This window comes from Aotus nancymaae, unplaced genomic scaffold, assembly GCF_030222135.1.
Source record: "Aotus nancymaae isolate 86718 unplaced genomic scaffold, 86718_ANA_hifiasm-v0.15.2.pri h1tg000019l, whole genome shotgun sequence".
In the NCBI taxonomy this organism is placed as follows: domain Eukaryota; kingdom Metazoa; phylum Chordata; class Mammalia; order Primates; family Aotidae; genus Aotus; species Aotus nancymaae.
The window spans coordinates 59,382,875-59,410,652 of NW_026988431.1; the positions used below are offsets into that span (position 1 = coordinate 59,382,875).

Genomic DNA, 27,778 nt, shown 5'->3' on the forward strand with positions numbered 1-27,778 from the left:
GCAAGGAAGCCAGTCTGAGTCCCAAAGCTGAAGAACTTGGAGTTCCACGTTTGAGGACAGAAGCGCACACACAGGAGAAAGATGTAGGCTGGAAGGCTAAGCCAGTCTAGCCTTTTCAGTTTTCTACCTGCTTTAAATTCTGGCTGAGCTGTCAGCAGATTAGATGGTGCCCACCCAAATTAAGGGCGGGTCTGCCTTTCCTTGACCACTGGCTGAAATGTTAATCTCCTTGGCAACACCCTCACAGACACACTCAGGATCAATACTTGGCATGTTTCAATCCAATCAGGTTGACACTCAGCATTAACCATCATAGTAATAAAGGCCTCTGTAAGGCTTCCTTTTAAACAAAAAGCAGCCTGAAAAATCAAACTGCAGATACTGAAAAGCAAGCTAGAAGCTTTCACTGGTAAATGCTGGCAGCTGTGACAATAGGAAAAGGCTACCTGGGGGCCAGGCATGTTCAACATGGGGACTCCATCTTCCCTTTTCTTTGTCAAACACGTGAACAGTAAGGAACAGACAACATGACACAGGCCCAGGTCGAGAACCCATTTGCATGATAAAAGATTAGGGTGGAGCAGCCAGCGTCTTCACATGCTATGTAAATGGTACACCCGGTCTGACCAATCTTTTGGGCCCCAAGTAAATCAGCCACCACCTCCTCAAGCTTGCCTATAAAACCCTGTGCCTTTTATCCCCAACGTGGAGGACCCACTCGGGAGCCCCACTGTCTCTGCAGGACAGAGTTATTCTCTTTCTTTGGCCTATTAAACTTCCACTCTTAAACTCACTTCTTGTCCTAGATTTCCTTGGCATGAGACAACGAACCTTAGGTATTTACCTCAGACAATGATGCTCCTTCAATAATGGATAAAAAATATACATACAGAAAAAAACAGAACAGAATATTCAAGGAGTGTGGCACAACCATAAAAGGTGCAACAGAAACAGAACAGAACACTAGAGGGAGAAATAAAGTGAAATGAACAGGAGAAATATTTGAAACAATAATACTTTAGATTTTTCCCAAATTAATGTCAGACACCAAATCACAGATCCAGAAGGCTAAGAGAAAATGAAGCAGGATAAGTGCTAAAATTAAATATAAAGAAAGTTCTGAAAGAAGTGAGAGGAAAAAAGCACCTTACTTCTAGAGAAACAAAGGTAAGAATTATATCCAACTTCTCTTCTGAAACCAGGCAAGAGGAGAGTAGGGCAAAAGTTTTAATGTTTTGAGAGAGGGAAAAAAAAAAAAAAAAAAAAAAAAAAAAAAAACCTCATCAACCTAGAATTCTGTACTCTGTGAAATTATACTACAAAAGTGAAGGAGAAATAAAGACTTTCTCAGACAAGCAAAAATTACGGTGGTTTGGTGCCACTAGACCTGCTTTGCAAGAAAAGGATAGGAAAGGAAAATAATATAGATCAAAAACTTGGATCATCATGAAGAAAAAACACTGAAAAAAATAACTAAAAGTAAAATAAAAACTTTTATTTTTCTTATTCTTAATTGACCTAAAAGAACAGTTTGTTCAAAATTATAGCAATAGTGTATTTGATTATGTATGCTAATATATGTATAGATATGCTTATATATGTGTATATGTAATTGGAATGAATTATAGCAATGATACAAGCAAAGGAAAAGAAGTATCAAGATTATTTTGTTATAATAGGGTACTCATACTACTTGTGAAGCAGGATAGTGTTATTTGAAATTGGACTTGGATTAGGTGTAAATAAATATTGCAAACTAAGGCAACCACTGAAAAGTGTAAAAGGAAAGAAGTATAACTGATGTGGTCAGAAAGAAGAGAAATGGAGTCATAAAATGCTCAATGAAAACCACAAAAGGCAAAGAGAAGACCCCAAACATAGGAATAAAGAACAAAGGCAGCAAAAGAAAATAGCAACAAATTGGCAAATATTAATTCAGTTGTCCCAATAATCACTTTGAACATCCATAGTCTAATACAACTTAATAAATTTACACAGTTGGATATTAAAATAACAATTTATTAGAATGTGTTGGATATAGCAAAAGCAGTGATTAGGAAGATATTTATAGCATTGAATGCATATATTAGAAAAAAGGAAAGATCTAAAATCAACCATCTATGTTCCCACTTCAGAAAACTTGAAGTAGAAGAGCAAAGTAGCAGAAAAAATAGAAATAAACAAAAATTAGAGGAGTCATTAATGAAATTCAAAACATAAAATCAATAGAAAAAAATATATAACCAAAAGATGCTTCTTGATCAATAAAAAAGCTAAGCTCTAGTTAAGATAACTAAGAACAGAGAGAAGACGTCAGTTACTATTATCGAAAAGGAATAGCAGATATCACTCTATATTGCATGAACATTAAAAGAATAATCAACGAATACTATGAACAACTTTATGTGCACAATTTTTTTTTTTTTTTTTTTTGAGATGGAGTTTTGCTCTCGTTGCCCAGGCTGGAGTGCAATGGCGCAATCTCGGCTCACCGCAACCTCCACCTCCTGGGTTCAGGCAATTCTCCTGCCTCAGCCTCCTGAGTAGCTGGGATTACAGGCACGCGCCACTATGCCCAGCTAATTTTCTGTATTTTTAGTAGAGACGGGGTTTCACCATGTTGACCAGGATGGTCTCAATCTCCCGACCTCGTGATCCACCCGCCTCGGCCTCCCAAAGTGCTGGGATCACAGGCGTGAGCCACCGCGCCAGCCTATGTGCACAGTTTGATAGCTTAGATAACTTAAACCAATTCCTTCAAAGACATAGTTTGCCAAACCCACACAAGAAGAAATAGACAATCTGAATAATTTCAGGTCTAGCAAAAAAAAATTGAATCAGTTAATAACCAAAACAGAAAGCAGCGGGCCAGATGGGTTCACTGGTAAATTCTGCCAAACATTTAAAGAAGAAATACAAATTCTCTTTAATATTTTTCAGAAGATAGAAGGAGGAATACAGCCTAATTCTTTTTATAAGATCAGTATTACCCTAATAACAATACCAGACAAAGTTATTATAAGAAAAGAAAACTGAAGAGCAAACCAATATCTTTCATAAACATAAATGCAAAAATCCTCAACAAAATATTAGCAAATAGAAACCAACAATGTATAAAAAATATATGCCATAATCAAGTGGAATTTATTCCATGTCGACAAGACTGGCTCAACATTTGAAATTAAATTATTGCAATTCATCACATTGACAAGCTAAAAAAAGAAAAATCATATGATCATATCAATAGATCTGGGCGGGAGGAAGCATTTGACAAAACCAACATAATGAAAACTCTCAGTAAGCTAGGAATAAAGGGAAACTTTGTCAACTTGATAAACGCAACCTACAAAAATCTTACAGCTAACATGATACTTAATGTTAAAAAACTGTAAACTCTCTCACTAATATCAAAAACAAACCAAGGATCCCCTCTCATCACTTCTTTGAGTATTGCGCTGGAATTCCTGGCTAATGCAATAAAACAAGAAAAGGAGATAAAAAGTATACAGATTGGAAAGTGAGAAATAAAAGTGTCTTTGTTCAAAGATGGCATGATCATCAATACTGAAAATTCAAAATAGCAATAAAAAACTCTCCTGGAACTAATAAGTGATTATACCAAGATTGAAGAATTTGAAGAGTAAGCTTAGTAAATTGTTTTCCTACATTTAGCAATGAACAAGTGAAATTTTAATTTAACAATATAATATCAAATATACGTGCTGAAAACTACAAAACTGATAAAAATCAAAGAACTAAGTTTTTAAATATTTTATGTTTGTGGATAAAAAGACTCAAATTTGTCAAGATGTTAGTTCTTCCCAACTTGAACAAGCTCCAATGCAATTTCAATTAAAATTCCAGGAAATTATTTTGTGGATATTGAAAAACTAATTCTAAAGTTTATATAGAGAGGTAAAAGACCCAAAATACCCAATGTAATATTGAAGGAGAAAAACAAAATTGGAGAGTGACAAGACCCAATGTACAACAAAGCTACAATATTCTAGATAACGTGATATTGGTAAAAGAATAGATTAATAGATCAGTGAATCAGAGCAGGGAGTCCAGAAATCGACCCACAGAAAGACGTCAACTGACCATTGACAAATGAGCAAAGGCAATAGAAGAAAAGATAGTCTTTTCAACAAATAATGCTGGAACAACTAGGCATTCACATGGAAAAAAGTAATAATAAATGACAGATAAAAGATGTAGACCTTACACTCTTCACAAAAATTAACTCAAGATAGATGATGGATCTAAATGTAAAATGCAAAACTATAAAACTCTTTGAAGAAAACATAGGAGACTATCTAAATTGCCTTGGCTTTGGCAACAATAAAGCATCTTCCATGAGAGAAATAATTGATAAACCAGACTGTATTAAAATTAAAATTTTATGCTTTACAAAAGGCAACGTCAAGAGAGTGACAAGATAAGCTAAGACTAAAAAAAAATCTGCAAAAGACATAGCTGATTAAAAACCGGTTATCTAAAATACACAAAGAACACTTGAAAGTCAACAATAAGCAAATAGACAACACAGTTAAAAATGGTTTAAAGATCTTAAGAAGCACCTCACCAAAGAAGATATACAGATGAAAAATGAGCTTATAAAAAGATGTTCCACATCATATCATTAGAAAATCACAAATTAAAACAACAATGAAATATCACTACACACATATTAGAATGGCCAAATTTCAAACCAGTGATTATATCAATCCCTGATGAGGATGTGGAGCTACTGGAACTCTTATTCATTGCTGGTGGGGATGCAAAATAATATAGGCACTTTGAAAAACAATTTGGTGGGTTCTTACCAAACTAAACATACTCTTACCATATGATCCAGCAATAATCATTCAGTAATAATGCTCCTTGGTATCCAATCAAACGAGTTGAAAACTTACACCCACAGAAAAACCTGCACATAGATGCTTAATGCTGCTTTACTCATAATTGCCAAAACTTGGAAGCAATCGAGATGTCCTTCAGTGGGTGATTATATTAATGAACTGCAGTATATCCAAACAATGGAATATTATACAGTGCTAAAAAGAAGTGAGCTACAAGCTATAAAAAACATGGAGGAATCTTAAATGTATATTACTAAGTGACAGAACCAATCTGAAAAGGCTACATATCACATAATTCCAACTATACTATATTCTGGAAAAGGCAAAACTGTGGAGATAGTAAAAAGATAAGTGATTGGCAAGGGTTGGAACAGAGAGGCAGAACAGAGGATTTTTGGAATAATGAAAATACTCTGTATGATATTATGATGGTGAATACATTGCATTATATATTTATTCCAACCCAAAGAATGTTCAACACCAAAAGTGAACCCTAATGTAAACTACAGGCTTTGGGTGACTATAATGCATCAATGTAGGTTCGTCAATTGCAATATATGTATGATACTGGTGGGTAATGTTGATAATAAGGAAGGTTATGTATGTGTGTGTGTATGTGTGACAACAGGGGTTAAATGGGAAATCTCTATACCTTCCTCTCAATTTTGCTACAAAACTAAAAGCGCTCTAAAAACACACACCTTAAGAAAAGTAACTTGAAAATTTTAAAATAAGCAGTGAGTCAAAGAAGAAATTGTGAGAAAAATTAGACAATACTTCCAGAAGAGTCTAAATAAGACAGAATTCATCAAAACTTATTAAATGTAACTATACAGTGATAAAGAGAAATTACAGCTGCTAATGCCTGTGGTAAAAAAGAAAAAGATCCTACATCAATAAATTCACTTCCCACCTTAAAACACTGAAGAAGCAAGATCAAACTAAACCTAAAACAAGTAGAAGGATAGCAATAATAAAGATTAGTATAGATAGGTAATAATGAAGTAAAAAACAGATGAACAACGAGAAAATCAATAATAGCAAAATTATATTCTTTGAAAAGATTAGTAAAATTACAAAACCTCAAGTTAGATGTATGTTTAAAAACTGGGAAGGTTCAAATTACTCAAATCAAAATTGAAAGAAAGGACCTCTCTACTGATCCCACAGAATAAAAAAGAGAAAAAGGGAATCCCATGAGCAATTAGGGTAACAAATTAGGTAACAGATGAACAAATTACTAGAATGACATGAATTACTGAAACTAACTTCTCAAGAAATAGAAAATCTGAGAAGTTTCTCAGATTAGACATATAATAAGTAGAGATTGGGTTAGTTATTTTAAAACTTCCCACAAAGAAAAACCCAGGCCCAAATGGTTTTAATGAATTGTACCAAATATTTAAAGAAAATTAATATAAATTATTTACAAATTTATCCAAAATATAGAAGAAGAGCAACCACTTCCTACCTCATTCCATTGGGCCAAAGTTACCATGATATGCAATAATACAAACATAGCACAAGAACAAAAACTCCAGGCTGATATTATAGATGTAAAAAATCTTCCACAAAATACTAGAAAACTAAATCTAGCAACATATGCAAAGGATTAATGATACACTATGGTCAGGTGGGATTTATCTCAGGAAAACAGGTCCAACACCTGAAAACAATGTAAGACACCATGTCAATAGAATAAAGGACAAAAACCACACGATCATCTCAATAGATACAGAAAAAAGCACTTGACAAAATCCAAAACCCTTGCATGATAAGATCACTAAACAAACCAGAAACATTAAAGAACTTCCTCACCTGGTAAGGGAATCTATTAAAAACCCACAACTCACATCACACTTAACTGAGAAATATTAAAAGCTTTCCCCCTAAAATCAGGAATAAGACAAGATGTCTATTCACATCACTTCTATTCAACACTGTACTGAAGGTTCCAGACAGAGCAATGAGAAAAAAATAAAAAGCATGTGGCTGGGCAGGCTGGCTCATGGCTGTAATCCAAGCAATTTGGGAGGCCAAAGTGGGCAGTTCACTTGAGACCAGGAGTTCAAGACCAGCCTAGGCAACATGGCTATAGAAACCTCATCTTTAAAAAAAAATACAAAAATTATCTGGGCATGGTGACACACATCAGTAGTCCTAGCTACTCAGAAGGCTGAGGTGGGAGGACTGCTTGAGTCCTGAAGGTCGCAGCTGCAGTGAGTCATGATCACACCACTAAACTCTAGCCCGGGCAACAGAACGAGACCCTGTGTCAAAATAAACAAACAGATAAATGACATCACTATTGAAAGAAACATAAAATATCTATTTGCAGATGACATGATTTTGTGTATATAAAATTCTTAAAAATATACTTTTCAAAACTATTAGAACTAATAAGAATTCAACAAATTTGTGTGATACAAGATCAACACATAAAAATTAATTATGTTTTAACATACTAGCATAGAGCATGCAGAAGTGAAATTAGGAAACAATTCCATTTATAACAGCATCAAAAAGAAAAAAATGCATAAGCACTAATGTAATAAAATGTGCAAAACTGTTATACTGAAAACTAGGAAACATTGCTGAAACAAAAATCTAAACAAGTGGAACGATATCTCATGTTCATAGATCAGACATCCTGTTGTTTAAATGGCAGTACTCCCAAATTGATCTACAGATTCAACTCAATCCCTCTCTATCAAAAATATATATGTAAGTAATAAATATATTACTTATATTTCCATAAAGAATGTCTAGAAACATTCACAAGAAAGTAATGAAAGCATTTATGTATCATAGTGGTTTGGTTGAAACTGAATAAATGTGGGGCGGGGTAACTATATATATATTGTTTTTTTTTTCACACTCTGCATTATTTTTTTAAAGTATGGGGAGAGGAGGGAGCAGAAGTGGAAATTATCTGGCCCCACTCTGGCACTCTCTAAGATAGACAAGGCTGGATTCATAGAATTAGACAAGAATGACTGACAAACAAGCAGTGTGTGGAGGTAGTCCTCATAGGATGTGTTGGCCTCTCGTTACTTCGAACTTTCAGAGACTATTACTAAGATCAGTTGAAACAGGAATAAGTAAAGAGAGAAAGGCTGGCTTACTTGATTCCGGTGGGATTTTAACTTCTTTATTACTATCCCCTTGGCAGCTGTAGCTAGGACCCTCCACATCTCTCTAGTCTGCCTTCTTTTCACACTATCAACTCTTATCCAAAGTCAGAGGGGACCTAGAGAGGGTAGTAGGGTTTATCTATGAACGATCCTGCTGTGCAAAGGAGAAAAGGTAGGGAAAACGGGGAAGAGAGCAGAGGAGTCTGCAGGAGTTTCTGCTGATTCTTCACTTGGGTGCCACAGGGCAGGAGATATACTTTGGAGAAGGGAGCAATTAAGCTAATTCTGCTTTGGCTTTGGTCTACATTTAATTTGTTCACATTTAAGGGTTCAGATCCAAAATTACAAATGGTTTTATGGCTGAACAATGTTTCATTGTGTATGTAAACCACATTTTCTTTATTTATCCACTGATAGACACTGTTTGAGTCCATATCTTGGCTGTTATGAATGGTGCTATAACAAACATGAGAGTACTGGTACCTCTTCAACATACTGATTTCATTTTTTATGAATATATATATATATATACCCGGCAGTGGGCTTGCTGGATCATATGGCAGTGCTATTTTCAGTTTATTCAGGAACCTCCACGCTTTCTGTGGTTACTGCACTACTGTAGAGACCTACCATCAGTGTACTGGTGGCATTCTTCTATCTCCACATCCTCACCAGCATTTTTTAGTTTTTGTCTTTTTGATAATAGCCATTCTAACTGGGGTAGGTAATATCTCGAGTGAATTTCATCTGTATTTCCCCTAAAGTTCAGTGATATCGAGTAGTTTTTCATATACTTGTTGGTGATTCGTGTATCTTCTTTTGAGAAATGTCCACTCAGGTCTTTTGCCCATTTTTTAATTGCATTGATTGCTTTTTTGCTATTGATTTGTTAGTTCCTTACATATCCTGGTTATTAATATCGTCAGATTGATAGATTGCAAGTATTTTCTCCCATTCTGTAGGTCGTCTTTTCACTTTATTGATTGCTTTCTTTGCTGTGCAAAAGCTTTTATTTGTCTATTTTTGTTTCATTGCCTGTGCTTTTGAGGTCTTACCCCCACCCCCAAAATCTTTGCACAGACCAACGTCCTGTAGCATTTTCCTAGTGTTTTAGTAGTTTCATAGTTTCAAGTCTAATGTCGAAGTCTTTAATCCATTTTGAGTTGATTTTTTTCATGTGGTGGAAGATGAGGATCTAGTTACATTTTTCTCCATATGACTATCCAGTTTATCCAGCACCATTTATTAAAGAGACTGTCCTTTCACCCAATGCGTATTCTTAGTGTCATTGTCAAAAGCCAATTGAGTGTAAGTTCATGGATTTATTTCTGGATTCTCTATTGTGTTCCATTCCTCCAGGCGTCTGTTTTTATGCCAATACCATGCTGTTTGGGTTGTCATACTGTGTAGTATAATTTGAAATCAGAGAGTGTGATGCTCCAGCTTTCTTTTTGCTTAGGATTAGTTTAGCTATTGAGGGTCATTTGTGGTACCATACGTATTTTATGATTATTTGTTCTATTTCTGCAAAGAATGCCATTGGATTCCAGCTTTGGCTTGTATAGAGATTTTAACAATATTAAGTCTCTCAACTCACAAGCATGAGATAACTTTCCACCCTATCATTTGCATCAGGATGCGTGGAACTGGAGGCATTATGTTAAGTGAAATAAGCCAGGCTCACAACAACAGATATCACATATTCTCATTCTTATGTGGGAGTGATAAAAGGGGTCTCATGGAGGTAGAGGGTAGACTGGGAAGGGAAGAGGGGTGGGGAGATGAAGAGAATTTGGTTATGGAGTACAAAGTCATTGTTAGATAGAAGGAATATGTTCTAGTGTACAAGAATACAGTAGGAAAATCATAATTAACAATAATTTATTGTATATTTAAAAATAGCAGGAAGAGAAAAACTTTAATATTCCCAAATCAAAGAAAACATAAATGTTTGAGGTAAGAGATACCCAAATTGCCCTGATTTGATCATTATTCATTGTATACAGTTTTCAAAATATCACATGTACCCCCAAAGTTCGTAAAACAGTTATGTAAAAATAAATAACAAAGATAAAAATAACTACTATGCAAACATTTTTAAAAGGCTTTCTTTAAATGAGTTTCACATGAAAATGGGAAGGAACTTTCTGGAGTCCTTACTATCTTTATGTGAGAAACACATTGGGCCCAGTGCTCTCTTTACCTTTCTTAGTCCATCCTTTCACTCTGTACCTCTTTCTGAACTCAATGAATTATACACTATCGCTGCTTAATTGCTTTCAGAGACGACCCCTGCACAGGTGGAAATGGATGTGCTCGCATAAGTCAGAGTGAGAATGGCATGGCCAGGTGTGCCTGCCACACAGGGTGCCAGCTGTCTGAAGACAAAAACACTTGCAAAGGTAGGAAACTGAAGCTGATGGCTTAATTGTGTAATTGTTTGAAATTTTGTGGTAATTCAGTTCTGAATAGTCAAAACAGCTAGGAGAAAAGATGTTTTCATTTATTCTTAAATAGGAACATTTAAATTCTTATTTGATCATTTTGAAAGCTATTTTTATACCATAAAACTTCAGTGAAATTCTTAGTAACATTTTAAAAAATGGCAAAGCTTTGTTCCAAACCTAATACTTTTTGTTTTTTGTTTCTCATTCTGGAGTGAATTCCAGAATTAATATTTTCAAAATCTTCTATAGCCACCCAGGAAGTTTTTTATTATAGGCTACAGAAAGTGAGGATAACCTTTGAAAAGCAAGCATATGCAAATGAGTGTTTTCAGAAGTTAGGAATAATTAAAACAAAAAAGAAGGAAACTCTATAAATATGAAATTACACATTTCTCTTTTCTAGAAATAGCAAAACAGACATACTTTAATTCAAAGATGAAAGTGATAAATTCTTCCATCACCAGAACTGATAAATTAAGTCATTTCTCTGGGACAGTCTTTGTTTTAATAACTTTTGAGAAATTACAGAATCCTTCATTTTTATGATGATATTTTCATGAAACGAGAAACCATTTATTTGGAGCAATTACAAAAGTACCAAAATGTTTCCTGACTTCTCGGACTGATAAAAACTTTGGAAAATAATTAGGAATGCTAATTAGTGTTTTCATTTTTTTCTTTATGTCAAAATTAAGATGATATTTTCTGTGGATGTTTTAAACACACTTTTCTAACAGAGAACATTTCTGCTTTGGTCCTCCGTTTCCACAGCACCTATGTAGCTCAGCGCCTGGCACAGAACAGGATCATTTTAAACAAATATTTGAGGAAAATTGATAAATGTTTGCATATATAGATATAGATATGTATGTTTATCTGTCTACTGCCTTTCAAACTTCTATTTTCACATCTGATACATTATTTATAGAAAATGTATCCTGAGAATTACTGCTTCCCTATTCTATTACAAATATGTTAGAAGAATGAGTGTTTCTCTTAAACACCCTGGTGGGGATGATAGGCAGGACAATATAGAAGAAAAATTAGTTTTTAAAAAATGGTGAGAATTATCCCTTTAAAGGGAAAAAGAAGAGATTACCTGAGCCACACAACTGAAGTTATACTGAATAGAATTGACTGTTGATATCAGGAGAGAGAAAAGATATCAGTGTTTAAGTGGCATTGCCTTGTGACGTCATATGTATAACACAAACCATGAAGCAATTTAGTGGCTTGCTAAACACGAAGGCCCCGAATCTGCCTTGCCCATGGCCACACATGCTAATGTAAGTCAGGGAGATAGTCCTGAAGACAAATTACAATGCTTCTTCCCTGTATTATTAAGGAGTAGATTAGGCCTATTTTTGTTTCATTTTCTCTTTTTCTAATTAACAGATACTAGTAGGTTCTAATAGAAGTGTTTTAGAGCATAAGATCAACACTAGCAGTAATGTCATAAGCAGTCAGCCTATCTACAAATGCTTCCTTATATAAAGACTATGGAGTGGATGTTGGGGAGGTCAAGTGGGAGGAAGTGCATTAGGCCATTATTGTAGTTTGTAAATAAGTCACCATTACAGCTCCTTAGAGCTGTTGTATCTGTCTTCCTGCAGATATAAATGAGTGTGCTGAAGGTCTTGCTCGCTGTGGCCACTGCTGTGTAAACTCTGAGATCTTTCACTTGTGCCTGCCACACTGGCTTTAAGCTAGGAGCTGATAGAAAACAGTTTTACAGAAGTGGCAATAGTCACAGCCCAGGGAATGTGTGGCATTTTACAGGTATTAAACATGAGTAATAAACAAAATAATTACATTGTGTGTCTTGCTAAAGCTGGGGCTCCTGAGAAGGATGTGGATGGAGGCTTAGAAGTCCAACCCCTTTATTTTATAGATGAGTAAACAGAGGCCCAGAGTCAATGGAAAATGGTTTGCATCATCGTCTGTAGTGTCATTAGCAAGGATCTTCTGATTTGGGGCTCTGTTGGGTTCATTGATCTTTGTGAAGATGCCACCTTCCTTTATCACTTCTGTCATGCAATATTTATCAAACACTAATAACTCCCATGTAAAACTCAAGAAAAAGGAATGAGCAGGAGTGAAGGAACCATCAGTGCAAGAAGCAGCTCTGAGCTGCAGTACCATGCCTCGAGCATTGGATGTTCTAATGACAATCTTCCACATTGGCTCTCCCCTCCCTCCCTCACTGCCCTTCATAATGCCTCTTGAGCAGCTCCTTCCTGCTTTGTCTTTCTCTTACACTGATTCATTTCCCTATCCTTTCTCTTCAAAAAATTTATGATCCGTATCCTCTAACCTTAGCATCTTCCTCCCTAGGCTCAGTTATACAACTAAATATATCCCTTTTTAGGAACATATTAAAATGTTAATATGCTGAGCTGTTAGCTATAGTTGCTATTACAGCTATGTTCTCACACATCACCCCCACTGGTCCACTACTTAATCCGTAGATGAACACGCTTTCTACTTCACTAAGCCTTAATCTATCTCATACAAATTTCCTCAAGTTCAGTGTTTTCTACCTCGACATTTCCCATCCTCACCCATCTCTACTTCTGTCCTTCTTTAAATGACAGATTTTTTTTCTTATTTTTATGGCTGATTTCTCCATCTCTGTCTCTTGGTATATGAAGAGACAGAGGTCTTGGTCCTTCAATAATTCATTTTTCTTCTTCATCTTCTTCTTTAGACTCTGTCTTTCTCTCAGTGACTTCTTCCCTTCTTTCTGCAGTTCACAACTGTACCTTACTAGGTAAATTTTACTATATTGAAACCATAACCATGCTAACTGGTTTTGCTTTAAATTCAAGACCATAAATCTTAAATTATTAAGTGGCATAGCTGGACAAACATATACTGTAAGAATATATCAACTTTTGCCCTCATCAAAATAAGTGTTTAACATCTCTTTCCCTTCCAAAGCTTTATATCACCCTTTTTTGACCTTTGTCCTCATCTCGTCTCTTATGTCATCAAATAATAAAGGCAAACTATCATCCAAGGTAACAATTAAACCAAAGTCTCCTATAAAATCACATGGAAAGGCTTCAGTCCTATTAATATGAAGCAGGTAGCCCTATTACTGTCAAAGGTCATCTTCTCCATGGAGCTTTGGGCTCCATTCTCTCTTCACATCTGAAGATCGTTGCTTTTCCAATTATCTCCCTCTTTTATGAATTATCGGTTCTTTCTTCTGCATCATTTCATCAGCATAACAATGTGGCCAAGTATCTCTGTCTTTAAAGTGCTTTCACATGAGTCCATATTTCACAAAAGCTAATGTCTGACTATAGCCAATGTCTCCTCTTTCTCATCTTGCATTCTCTCATCAGCCCACACTAATCAAGTTTTCATCTCTAGTCTGCCACTTGTCATCTATGACCTCTGTGCTACCAGATTGGATGGTAGCTTCTTTGATTTTATCTTAATTGACCTCTCAGTAGATTTCAACACTTGACTACCCTCATTCTTGAATACTATACTTTTCTCGTATTTCTTTCTATCTCTGGCTCTTCTCTCAATGTAAAATGTATACAACTCCTCTCCTTTTAACTGCATGTGAATATATCAAACTAACTATTCCGCATCTCCACCTGCATGACTGGTAGGCATTTCCCACTTGGTAGAGCCAAAGCAGAAATGATTATTTTGAGTCTCAGTCCCAAAGAGCCTCTTGTCAGTTCTTCACATATTCATCAATCATCTATTGGTGCCAAAGTCAAGAACTCAATGAGAGGAAGATTAATAAATGACTGAACTAGGATTTGAACTAGAGTCTTCCTTCTTCAGATATAATATCCTTTCACCTTCATCATGTGTTTATATATGTTATGTCTCCGTATTCAGTTTTAATGAAGGAACAAATAAAGATGGTGATAAATAAAATAAATATTTTAGCTTTCTTACCTGAGCTCTTTCATGAAGGGATATTATTAGAGTCATTAAATTCTTCATTCTTCTCTCCAACATAAAATTCTGTGTATCTACACTCCTTAAGATGTAGGTCTATTTTTATTGCTTAAAGAATGCATATTTGCTACAGTGGTATGCCTTTTAAAGAGCAAACTAAATAGGATGGGGGAGAAATTTAACTACTAATTAAGATACAACTTCTTCTGAAGTCAGTCTTAATGCCCTAAGGAATCCTTTCAGGCCAAGTAAAGTATGGATGGATTTTTCTTTGGCTTAAATCTTTTGGCTTTTTAATGTGACCAGAGGTTTAGGGGATGAGTATATTTTACAAATGTATGAAATTAAATCTCTTACAATCTGACTGGTGCTTCCTCAGTTATCGTGAAAGTAGGGTCATTATTGATAACAAGTTACGATGTACATACAGGCTTTTTGTAGAATTTGCTTGGGAAAGAAATTTGCTCTAGAGTTGAATACATTTGGTGGAAGTTCATTTTTACATTTATTTCCCTTCCGTGAATATTTAGCTAAGCTCTTTCTGCAGTCCTCACTAGACCTCAATAATTACTGACATACAAATCCTTCCTAGTGAAAACTTGTCTTTTGAGTTGTTTCAAAACCTGTAAATGGAATAAGTCTGTTTAGAGAATGGTGATATTTAACAATGAATTGTGTGCCCATCATCTAAAGTACATTTTGGAATGATACTTTTTTTTTCAGAGGACAGTGTTTTATATTTACGTAATTTCTTCTCAGCAGGTCTCAAAACACTTTGCAGTATAACCGTTGAATCCTCACAGTGTACTATGAGTTAGCTATCATTGTCTTATAATTAGAAATTGGAAAATTATACATACAGCACACTTCCTCCAAATTACTAAGCAATATATAATATAGTTTAACATATTTCACACATATTTAATGCACATCTTATGCAAAAAATATATTTGCTACTTATGAGAATGTTTTAAGTATGATTTTTAAAGTACAACAATAAAAACTTTTTTTATCATCTGAATCAAGGAATCAGAATCTCAGCTTGCATCTAGCAGGGGGTTATCGATCTGAATCTGCACTTTTTTTAGTCCCATATATCTTTAATGAAGTTACCATGGTATCATTTATATTTAAATCAAATTACCACCAGCAGTCTAAAAGCTGTATTGATGCCATATCACTGGAAAATCACAAGAATAAGAGAAGCCTATGTAAAGTTGGTCAAATAGATACTTTTACCTCTCTTGTCCTCTAAAAAATCAATTAATATTACAGATTTATTATAGTTTCCATTATTTTAAATATCTAATCCAGGGACAAAAACTCTAACAAACACCAACACAAGACAGGCAATAAACATAAATGTGTAAGGCAGACCAAGCATAAAAGATAGGAAGCCGTAGGGACTTTTTTGAACTGGAGAGGGAGTTTTGGGCTAAAGAGGACAGCTATTGTTTGCCTTCAGCTAACTATCACCTAGAGGGAGCGTGATGCCAGTGTACTAGATGCACTGATTTATTCAACAAATGCTCACTAAATACCTACCATGTGCCAGGTGCTGTTTCTAACACTATAGATATAATGATGAATGAGTCAGGCAAAGCTCCTGCCTTTATGGAACTTAAGTTCCTACAGAGAAGATGGCAAATAGGAAATTAACCAAAGAAATGTGTACTATCATCTCTAAGATAATAGTGTTAATATAGAATGAGAAGATCTAAGAAAAAGGAGCAGTAATAACTAAGACCCCAAGATAGGACTGAGTTTGATATTTTAGGAAACAGAAAACCAATGTGGATTGGAAAAGAATGAACAAGGCATAGAGATAGTCAGTGAGAGCAGTAGGCAGGGAAAGGGAAGAATCAGATTGTACAAGACATATTGGCCATCACAAGGGGTTTGGATTCTTATTCTAAAGGTAATGAGAAAGGATTTAATGGTTTTGAATGCATATGATTTTCATTGTTTAAAAACTACTGTGGCTATTCTGTAGGGAATGGACAGTAGGGAGTGTCTGTAAAAGCAAGATTAGAGTCATTCCGGTGAGCTGTGGTGGTGGCTTCAATTAAGCTAGTAGCAGTAGATTTGAGATTTGAAATTTATTTTGCAGAGAGAGCTGAGATGAATTGCTAATGTGGATGTGAGGAAAAGAAAAATGAAGAATAATTCTTGGTTTGGGGTATTAGAAAACAGGTAAATCAGAATGCCTTTTACTAAAATGTGGAGTCCAGTAGAAGAACTGGTTTTGAGGTGAAATACAGGGTACATTTAGAAATCATGAGTTCTATTTCTGCTGTGTGAAGTTTGAGGAGCCAAGTAGAAATAACATGTAGGTAGTTTCTATCTATTTTCTAAGTAAATAGAAAAGTCTGGAAGTTTATGGTGGTCAGAGTTTGAGTGAGCAACTCATCAACTTGGAAATGCTAGTATTTAAGCCATGAGCAAGAATGGGGTCCCCTACAAAGGGAGGGTGTCTGGAGACGTCAACATTTAGTAACCAGAATGTGACACAGAGACAGGAAAGACTGAAAAAGAGTGTCCAGTAAGGTTTAAGGAAAGTTGGATAATGTGATTTTCTGGAGAACAGAATTCTAGAAGTTGGGAGAAGTACGTGGTCAATGGTATCGAGTGCTGCTAAGAATTAGGCAATGTGGCAGTAACGAGAAAATGTGGAAACCAGGGAGGGTTCTCTTTCCTCTTAATTTATTTTTTACTTAGTAAAATTAACATTTTCAATACATAATCATATCAGTTTTTACACATGTAGATTTCTGTAACCACCATTGCAATCAGGATTAAGAACAGGTTTATCAACCCCAGAAACTCCCTTGTGCTGCCCTCGGCTTGCCACTTATTCCTCATCTCTAGCCTTTGACATCTACCTGATCTGTTCTCCCTCACTGGAATATTGTTTTCTCAGGAATGTCATATAAATGAAATCAAACTGTGTGTAACCTTTTATTCAACATAATGCCGTTAAGATTCAGCCAAGTCGTTGCTCATGTGAAGAGCAAAGGTAAAGAATATGAGAAGTATTCTACCGTTTGGATATAGTATTGTTGGTTTATTATTCACCCATTTAAGGCCATTTGAGTTGTTTCCAGGTTTTGGCAATTATAAAGAGAGCTTCTATAAACATTTGTACAGGTTTTTATATGAACATAGTTTAAAAAATCATTTTTCTCTTCAGTAAATACCTAGGGCTGGAATCACAAGGTCATATGATAAATGTATATTTAAGTTTATAAGACTGCCAAGCTACCTTTCAGAATGAATGTAACGTGGGTTATTAGCTTTAAAAAAATAGGAGACCTTTAATTTTTGATGAAATGGTGGCAATTCAGAATTTTATTAAAATTTTCTCCGCTTTTATAATACCTTGATTATCAAATTCCTTACAACTGCAGGCCACTAGTTTCCAAGCCTTAGTACAACCCAGTCCCTTTGTTAACAATGGGAAAAAAACTGAGGATCAGAGATTTGAAATAACTGAAGATTACACAGCTCTAAAGTGTCAGGTCTTCCGACTTTAAATGTTCTTTCTGCTATGACACTACTTCTCTTAAAAAAATTACATTTCAGTGAAATAGATTACACTGTTTCTCAAATTATTTTCTCTCTCTTTTCTTTTCTTTTTTTTCTTTTCTGACAGGGTTTCATTCTGTCACCCAGGCTAGAGTGCAATGGCAAGATCACAGCTCATGACCTCCCCAGCTCAAGCAATCCTCCCACCTCTCAGCCTTCTGAGTATCTGGCACCATGGGAATGTGCCACCAAGCCCAGCTAATTTTTTGTATTTTTTTGTAGAGGCAGGATTTCACTATATTACCCAAGCTTGTCTCATACTCCTGGGCTCAAGTGATCTGCACACCTTGGCCTCCCAAAGTGCTGGGATTAGAGGTGTGAGCCACCACGCTTAGCTATTTTCTCTTTACGAATGATATTATATAGGAAAACATCTCTGAATTAGAAAGCTTTGATTGTTACTAGCTCTGCTATCTTAGGCAAGTCTTTTATCCTTTCTGAACCTCAATTTTCTGATCCTAAGAAAAAATCATTTAATACTTATATTATTTAGATTAATAAGTACATATGATACCTTGCATAATTTAGACATTCAAATAAATGTACTTACATTAACTTCATTTAGTTGTAATAATATTTTTTAAAAATAAATTTAAAAATGAATGTGTATCTGAACTTTAATATGAAAGCTATCTGAGAGAGTAAACATCATATAGCAGGGGGAAAAAATGGCTGGTAGACCTGGCTTTTACAACCAACAGTGCCATAAATGTTATTGAAGTGATTTCATATCAACTGACCTTACTTTTCTAAGAAATGACGGAGATTACTTTGATAGACTCTAAGATACCAAATATGGTTCATACTTTAAAATGCCTCTTTTTTTTAAAAGTATTTATGAACCGTATTTGGCAATAGCAAGCATATGTAAGAAAAAAACTTCAATTTTGTGTCAGAAAGATCTGTGTGTCTCTATCACTACAACCAGAGACATCATTTGAAATAGGTTTCCCTGAAGAGTATATGTTAATATTTCATGAAAAATATCAATTTCCTTCACTAATCTTCCCTTTAGCTTTCTAATTTTGCTTAGTCCTAAACTAACTGTTTCTAAACCCAAAGTGATTCTTATTTTTAACAATAAATTGATTAGCATAATCTTTCTTTTGTTTATTCAATCATTCAAAACCTATTTTAAACATCTGTTACAAGCTGGGCAGTACAAGATGATGGTGGCCCAATGGGATGGGCACAATGACAGGGATGTGCTCTGGGTGCTTGGGAGCATCTGAGGGGCCTGCATGCCCTGGCCTGGATGCCAGGGATTAGATGGGATGATTTCTGGAACTGTAGCGGATATCTAGGCATCCACTATATGGTGATAGATGCTTTCAAGGAGTGTCACAATCCCAAATACTCTTGTCTTTTTTTTCCCCCAGCTTTTTTCTTCTAAATGATTCATGAGTTAAGACTCAGAGGAAATAAATCACTATAGGCACTTAGTAAGAGGTGTGTTCAAATAACATAAAGACCCATAGACCTTCAGTGGTAAAAATAGCAGAGTATCTAAATTTCGTATTTTAACACGGATTCTAAACATTTTTGTAATTCTCATTTTGTGACTTAGAAAATGAGAGGCTATAACGCTCGTGTGCTCAGGACAATTGGCATTCATCTGCTGAGGCTCATGCCCACCAATATGCCTGAAATTAGTAGCATGAACCAGCCAAATTTATTTTCACAGTAATAATTTGTTTATGTAATAAGTGATTCTCATGTAAATCAAAGCTGATTACGCATCAATAGGACCCTAGTTACATATGATCAACTAAATCATTGGGTTTGCATTTACACTTTTGATCCAAGAATATTTTTAACAGTATTTTCATGTGCTCATAGCCCCTAAGAAGGACAAATAGTAACATTCTGTTACCTCAAGAACAGAAATGTCAGCTGGCAAACAACCTATTTGATTTTTGATCATTGATTTAATATATATATATGTGTGTATATATATTGTATCTATTATATCCTGAAAATACCGAGAATTCCCAAAACATGTTTCCTTTAAGGTAAGTGTTTAATAACCAGTGGTGGATTCATCATTACCTTTCTGTATCACTTACTCAATATTATTTATATGTTTATTAGTATTTAATATGGTATAGGCATTTACAATGCTTAATAGACTTTTACTTTTATATGTATAGAGTGTTGAAGGATTTCTAATAAAGTTTGTCATCCTCTCAATAGAGAGAATTTGTCCATCATTGACATATATTCAGGTTTCTCTATTGTTATGCTAATAATCCTCTTTTGCTCATTTTGGAAATTGGATTTGCTCATTTTGGATTGAGTTGGAAATTGTCAATAGCTGTGAAAAGAACAATGGTGGCTGTTCCCATCACTGTGAACACACAATTGGTTCTCTCTGTTGTTCCTGTAACCATGGATACCAGCTTGATTGAGATGAGAAAACATGCATAGGTAATGTTTGGTAAATTCCATCTTCATTCAGAAGTTGCCCTGGATTAATCTAGCTTTTTAATCTGTAGTACTTACTGCTGTAACATGAACCATATCTCTCAAACTGTGAGGATAAATAAATTGAAGAGGAAGAGTGTCCTTGGCTACTGAATAAATGTAAAGGAAGGAGTACCTGGCAGAAGATACCACTACATTTAGATATTTACCTTGAAGTTAAAGGAGATTTAAAACACTTTCATGAAATACATCCCCTTAATAGATTTATTTCAGGAGAATATTCCATGATCTAGCCAACTATTTAACATAATTTGTAATTTCAACAGCAAATGCTATCACATACCCCAATGTTCTCTACTTCAAGCAGAAACTAAATTATTTGCATTGGTTTTCAACTTGGCAATGTTTGGGGTGTATGTTCAACTTTGGATGGCAGGTAGCTATATTCTAAAAGACAACTTAAAAAAATTCATTCTTTGGACTTTCCAACTCAAATTCATTTTTAAATGCTAACTTTCTCAACGTATTATTAGAATTTATATCATTTGAGAAAATGAAGAAAATAAAATTCCACCTTAACCTTGTTTCATAATGAGACATTTCTGAGAAAAAGGAATATGGACTATAAATAGGAATAGCAAGTATCAAACTACAGTACTACGTGCCCTGGTTCTGAGAACACTTCCAGGTCCCTAAAGCAGTGACTTGTCATCATTCCGGAATTATGACACCTTATTTGCTTGCTTGCTTTTGTTATGCTTAATATTTCCTCTCTTAAAAATGACAATAAAAAATACTTTGACCATTTCATGCTATTCAATATGGTTAGATAGAGACAACTTGAAGTCTAAGAAAAAAAATCAAGGGTTTAAGTATTTAGGACATTTTACTTCGGCAGGATGATAAAGCAGAATGAAACTCAGGAGATTCTGCAGTATTCTGGTTTTATAAGTTCAAAACAATGTCATTGTATTTCTTGATCCGACATTGCTTTCAATACTGTTCTCAGAGTCTACAGTGGTTAACACATTGAAGCCGATTGCTTTCCTCACATCTTATTATTTAATGAAAAACATGCTTACTTTGTTTCCTACCATGATAAGATTTGTATCCATAGAAAGAATTAAGGCCTTTCTTCCTTTGCTTGCTTCTTTTTTCCCTCCGTCTTTTCCTTTCTTCCTTATAGTCTCCGTGTTTATTCCTCTTTTGAGTATTGGATAAGAGAAACTGAAATTTTGCCCAACCTTTGCTTTGCAACCTAAATTTAGTGTTTTCTTTATTCTTTGAAAACTACAACTCAGTAAAGTTCTTATTTATAGCTAGAAAACAATAGCATCTGCCGGGGTTAAAATGTAAAAACTTGCCTATTTGTGAAATTTCAGCTGTCAATATGACAATGTTATATTGTTTATGGCTCAAGTCAATTTCATTTTTCCAGCAATGAAAAGAAAACCAAAGCCAAGCGCTGAGTCTCATGCCTGTAATCTAGCACTTTTGGAGGCTGAGGTGGGAGGTTTGCTTGGTCCAAGAGTTTGGCAGCCTGGAGCAACGTGGGGAGACTCCATCTCTACCAAAAATTTAAAAGTTAACCAGGCATGGTGGTGCACTCCCAGCTACTTGGGAGGCTGAATTGAGAGGATCACTCAAGCCCAGGATATTGACGTTGCAGTGAGCTGTGATTGCACTACTGCACTCCAGCCTGGGTAACAGGGCAAGATCCTGGCTCAAAAATAAACAAATAAATAAATACATGTTTCATGTCATCTGTAACATTATTCTTTAGGCTTTTAAAAAACTTTTCAGATTTTTAAAAAGCCTTCTCAGATACCACCAGAGCCTTCAAACATACAGGTCTCAGGATTCCCTGTTCTCAAATAGCAAGGAACAACACTGCATCACACACAGTTGGAAAATAAGTCCCTCAGTCTATCACTTTGTGATCCATTTTGGATTCTTCTTCTATTAACGTTCCTCTGGGGCTATTCTAGCTTGTCTCATGTATAGCATTCTCATTTGGAACTCATCTGAAACCCCATTCTTCCTACATCACAAGTCTTTATTAAAATGTCTTGCCACTCAACTGTTACATCACCTGTTTTCTAAATATTTCAAATTTTATTTTGTTAGATGTTTGCTTGCGACTATAAATAGAAATAACAAGTATTAAACTACATTACTATGTTTCCTGATTCTGAAAATACTTTCAAGTTTTGAAAGCAGTGGTTTGTCATCATTCAGGAATGATACCCTATTTGTTTGTTTTCTTTTGTTATGCTTAATATTTCCTCAATATTATTTAATATTTCCTTTTCTTTTGTTATGCTTACTTTTCCCTTTTAATTATCCTCCTCTCTGATGATCATACTTTTCCTAAATTGTCCACTATACCAAACATTTTACCATTGTACCAAAATTAATCCATACATAAAACTTTAGCCCTAAAGAAAAGTAGAGGACCAATTGCAGGCAAAACAATGAAACATTTCAGCTTTGATTTTAGAAATGGATCAAAAGTGAAAAACTTGATCTTCTGTCTCTCTTCCCCATGTATAGTTACTGAATAAGATTAGAAATAATAAATATTTTCTAATAACTGGCTAATTGTTAAATTTAGTGACTTTATTGCTTGTCAGACATTTGTATTTTATATGCCTGTCTTTCAAATTGTGTTAACACATCTCAGGTTTAAGCCCTAATAAGTTTTTGCCTTTGGATAGTTCTAATTAACTGTGTGCTGACTGGCTGACTTTGTTTTCAGATTTTTTGTACATTCTCATATATATTTTTTCAAAGTTGATACTAATATAAAATAAAAAGAAAATTTCTTGATTTCCTGTATACATGACTGCTTTTTATAAAGCATCTGTGACATTAATCTGTTCTCAAATAAGTAAAATATGTATGTGTACATTTCAAATGAATAATTGCCTTTTTACCAGTGCATAAATGGTCTTTAGAAATAAGTATTTATTTATTTATTTATTTGAGACAGGGTCTCACCCTGTCACCCAGGCTGGAGTGCAGGTGGTGCAATCATGGCTCACTGCAACCTCAAACTTTTGGGCTCAAGTGATTCTCTCCTCAGTCTCCCAAGGTTGTGGGATTATATGTATGAGCCTCTGTGCCCAGCCTTGAAAATTAATTTTTTAAAAGTGTTTTATTTTATAAATCATACTATTTAATCAAAAGGATTAATAAAAAGAAGATTTAATACTAGAAAAAAATAATATCATTTAGAATTTTGTGAGTAGCTCTGCTTTTGACACTTTTTGGGAAAAAGAATGTTTTATGTCTAAATGACCTTCATTTAGATATTTTATGGTGACCCTTCACCTTGATTGACTGATGGCATTTTCTTTCCTTTCTTTCTCATCTTCATTTTGTTGAGTTGATACCCTTTCCAGGGTTAATTGAGACACTGACCTTTTTTATCTGTGGCTGCTTATGTAGTTATGGAATAATAGGATTTTGTAAACTCAGCACTGACTGGCCACCCACTTTAACAGCTCAACAAATAGAGGGTCTTGAATTGAACCAAGGCCTAGAGTGGGGAAAAAAAAAAAAAAAACCCTGACCAAATAATTCCCAGGTGTTCAGCCTAAGGAAAGCAGGGACAAATTGTCTGTTGCTACTTCCTGGACCAATTATGTTAGAAATGATCGCCTCAAAACTCAGGTTAAATAGGTGATCCTTTGACCGAAAACTTACAATTTGACATCTTCTGGTGCATTTCTATTTTCCCCAGCGCAGTTATGTCTTAATAGGAAGCACTCAGGATTGTAGAATTCTGAAATAATAGTGCTAAAAGAGGCTTAAAGATCCTTCCTTAGAAAATTGCTCCTCTGACAAGGCACTTCAGGATAACGATGTCACAGATGGAAGAAAAACCCCAGACCTCACTCATCCCAGTCACAGTATAATCTAAATATTCAAACAAATGCTCTGAAATGTTCTATAGTTTAAAACATAATTCTTAAAATAAGTCTTCTGCCCTCTCTCAGAACTGTAGTTACCACTTGTCTTCCCAGTCAGGCAGTTGGGAACACTTGCTTGGGAACGCTCTTTGATCTAAAGTTCTAGAAGGACAAACATGTTATGGTGTCTAAGACTGTCTACTCTTTGCAGCTGTCAAACGTTCACTAAATGGAATTTTTGGCTCCTTTTTCTTAGGCTGTTTTTTTGTTCTTCAACTTCTCTGTTTATTCAGTCCAATTACTGTTTACACTGGAAAAATAGCAGAGCTATGTTTTCCTATGCTTATACATGCATTTGGAGATTATTTACATTCTTTTAAAATAAATAACAGGCGTAGAGGCAGCATGAAGAAACATAAACCAAAAGTGGGTCTCCTTATTTTTGTGTGAAGGTTTCTTCACTGTTTGTATTACATGGCCTGTTAAATAGAAAATGATCAGTAAAACAGCTTTAATTTAGAAGTGAAGCTTATCAGTGCTTCTATAGAATCATCAAAGTCCTGTCTCTGCACTAACAGCAGTGCTGTTTCTCCCTTCAGATCTTGATGAATGTGAGAATGGAGAAACCTGCTGTGCCCAGCTCTGCATCAGCTATTTAGGAGGCTACGAATGCAGTTGTCAGGAAGGCTTTCAGATCAGTTCAGATGGTTGTGGATGTGATGGTAAATTCCTGAGATTTAACATGAAATAATTGACGTGATGGGGTAATAAAGGAAGAGAAATGTCTGAGGCAGAGGGCCAGGGTGGGCAAGGGAAGGCTTTCACACTAAACAGACTTGTATTTCTATGTGATTCTACCATTCATTATCGTTTAAACTTGGGCGACTTCAACTGCTATGATCCTTAGCTCCTCATCAGTAAAGTGACGACAATAATAGGATTAGTGGGGAAATTAAGAAAAGTAATAAATGTAAAGTGCCTAGTGCAGTGGCCGACATAGAAAAATTACTCAACTAAAAGTAGCTATTATTATTATCATATTCATTGGTCCATAATCCCTTTCGCACAGTTTAATATATATTAAAGGTGAATGAGAGATTCTGGAAGGCACACTGCCAAAGAAACCACCCATGGCAAACTTGACTGGAATTAGAAAGTTGGTTACTGAAAGGCATTTTCAATGAGTTCTTTTAGTTAGAGAGCAAAAGGACTGTCAGCTCACAAGCCACAGTCCAAATCTGTACCAGAATCCCTTACCTATCTGCTGTTAATATAGCTAATGCAAGTTTTAAAATGAGTCATTTACAATTTCCTAACTTACTTGTTAAAATTAGTTCACTTGCCTTTCAGGTGATTTTTTTGCTTGTGTATTTTCTTTTTAATATAGAAGAGTTTGAATTTAGTGAGTAGAGTTTGTTGACTTTGTTTATACAATTAAGAATAGCTCATATAGTCATTACTGTAATTTACTTTAAAAGTTTACCGTAAATGTTTAATATTAAGATTTTCATTTTGTGATTATTATTATCTTTGTTTTGAACCGTATTTTTCTTAAAATCAAAGCAAAGGTTAGAAGATTGATATCTATTCCAGTAATACTCAAATTATATAAGACTGTAATGCCTCAGAGAAATTAGTTTTTCTTTGCTTAAAGAAACAAATCTCAGAATTCTGTCAAAGATGACAGATAGCCAAGCTCCCCCAGCCTTGCAATGAAGATAACAGCAATGAACACACAACTATCATATCTATATATATTAAACACAGTAGAGTATATTGCCACTTACACATTACATCCAATTAACAGAGCCAAAAACATTTTTAAAATTTCATGTACCATCTGCTCTTAAGCAGAATGAGCCAAGAGATGATTGTATGGTATGAACATACATACTTGTATACAGGCATGCAAATGGAAAAGCCATCAACAAGCTGAGGTAAAGCTTAGAAGCTCATATATGAACTTTTAGTATTGTGAAGATATTGACCAAAGTCTGGACCCAGACTTGGTCGTAAACCAGTAACTCACATGCAATCAATGCCTAAAATTCTTTCATCTCTAAAATTCTCTACAAACCTTGTACTGACTTATACACAGAATAAGTTTTCTATCATATATGTTGAATAATTCAAGAGTGAATGAACATTCTACAGAGGGTACACAGCCTGAGCCTATTGAATTTATTCTAAGTTCTTCATCTAAACCTCACAAACAAAGTCTCAGAAATACCTTGTCTGTGTAGATGATGTTCAGTAAACTTGAAAGTGAGTGAAAGAGAAATCACTGGCAGAGTGTACTTGAGAAAAAATTGAGGGCTATGCTTGCTTTCTATGTGGCAGTACATTGTTATTGATTAATAAAGGTCACAAGAGAGACACAAATATGCCTATTATTTTCGAAGGCCTATCTTATCTCTCAGTGCCTAAAAGCAGAAATTGTTTAAATTGTCTTAGATGCGGATGAGTGTCTGGATGTCAGTATAGTCGTGACCAACTACATTAATCCTGTGGGAACATACGAATGTAGTGTGAAGAAGGCTACAGCATTGGAAATGACAGAAAAACTTCCACCTGTAAGTCACCGAAGAATTTTATTCTATTAACGTATTTTCTAAACTACTTCCGTCCTCATCTTGTTCTTCAGGAGCAATGGAGGCCACATATTTCTTAACTCAACCTGCCTTCCCCTTTCTCTCGTCACAGACTAAGATCTTTCCTTGTTTTCTTTTGTTCTCTCTGCTACAGTTTTAACTTTGTGCTGGCAGCTTCTCACCTTCATTTACAATAGACTTTTGAAATGGCCATCTCAAAGCATTTTACCTTTCTGTCACCCCCTGCCTTGGCTGCCTAGTTCAAAATCTCTCATTTCTCTATCAACCTTTGCACAGTTTTTCCTTCTTTTAACCAAGTTGAAACCTTGCATTTTCCTCTATGGCCTTAGCTTTAGATGATGATGAGCTAGAGGAAGAAGAGGAATTAGAAGTTGTGAGATTTCCAGGCCTTCTATTCAAGAGTCCACCTCGACAGCTTCATTATGTTGTTACCTTTCTGCCTCCCACCTACAAAGATGAAGAAGATGAGGAGGAAGAAGAAAAAGATATTCATAGAGAACTGACTGCTTTGCACAAATTTGGTGTGTAAAAGCATTTACTTTATTATATTCACTTTTATTTTTAGACAATTTACTACATTTTTGTAGACAATTTTACTGTCAGTATTTAATACCATCACATGTTTTAGCATAAAGTTTGCAAGAAAAGTAGGACCAAAGTCACTTCTTCAGAGTTTCCTATCAAATCCATCATCTTTTGTCTTTTTTTTTCCTTTTGTACAATAAAGGAGTGCTGTGTAGGTACTTGTAGAAGTGGGAGTGCAGGATGGAGGGGTGCTCTTGAAGTTAATACAGGAAAATGGAGCTGAAAAATATCTATAAATTAGCATAATGGGAGAAAGATTGAGATCTTTTAATTCTTCTATTAAAATTC

General features: G+C 35.1%; 1 protein-coding gene across 1 annotated transcript in view; it reads left to right on the forward strand.

Annotated features, from left to right (window-relative positions):
- Nucleotides 1–27,321, forward strand: part of LOC105729971 (growth arrest-specific protein 6-like) — a 643,000-nt gene extending 615,679 nt beyond the window's left edge. Inside the window, exons 14-16 of the mRNA XM_064378894.1 lie at nucleotides 24,893–25,015; nucleotides 26,748–26,866; nucleotides 27,235–27,321. Coding sequence (XP_064234964.1) covers nucleotides 24,893–25,015; nucleotides 26,748–26,866; nucleotides 27,235–27,240 — 248 coding nt within the window. The 3' untranslated portion in view covers nucleotides 27,241–27,321. The remainder of the gene's footprint in view (nucleotides 1–24,892; nucleotides 25,016–26,747; nucleotides 26,867–27,234) is intronic.
- Nucleotides 27,322–27,778: the final 457 nt, after the last annotated feature.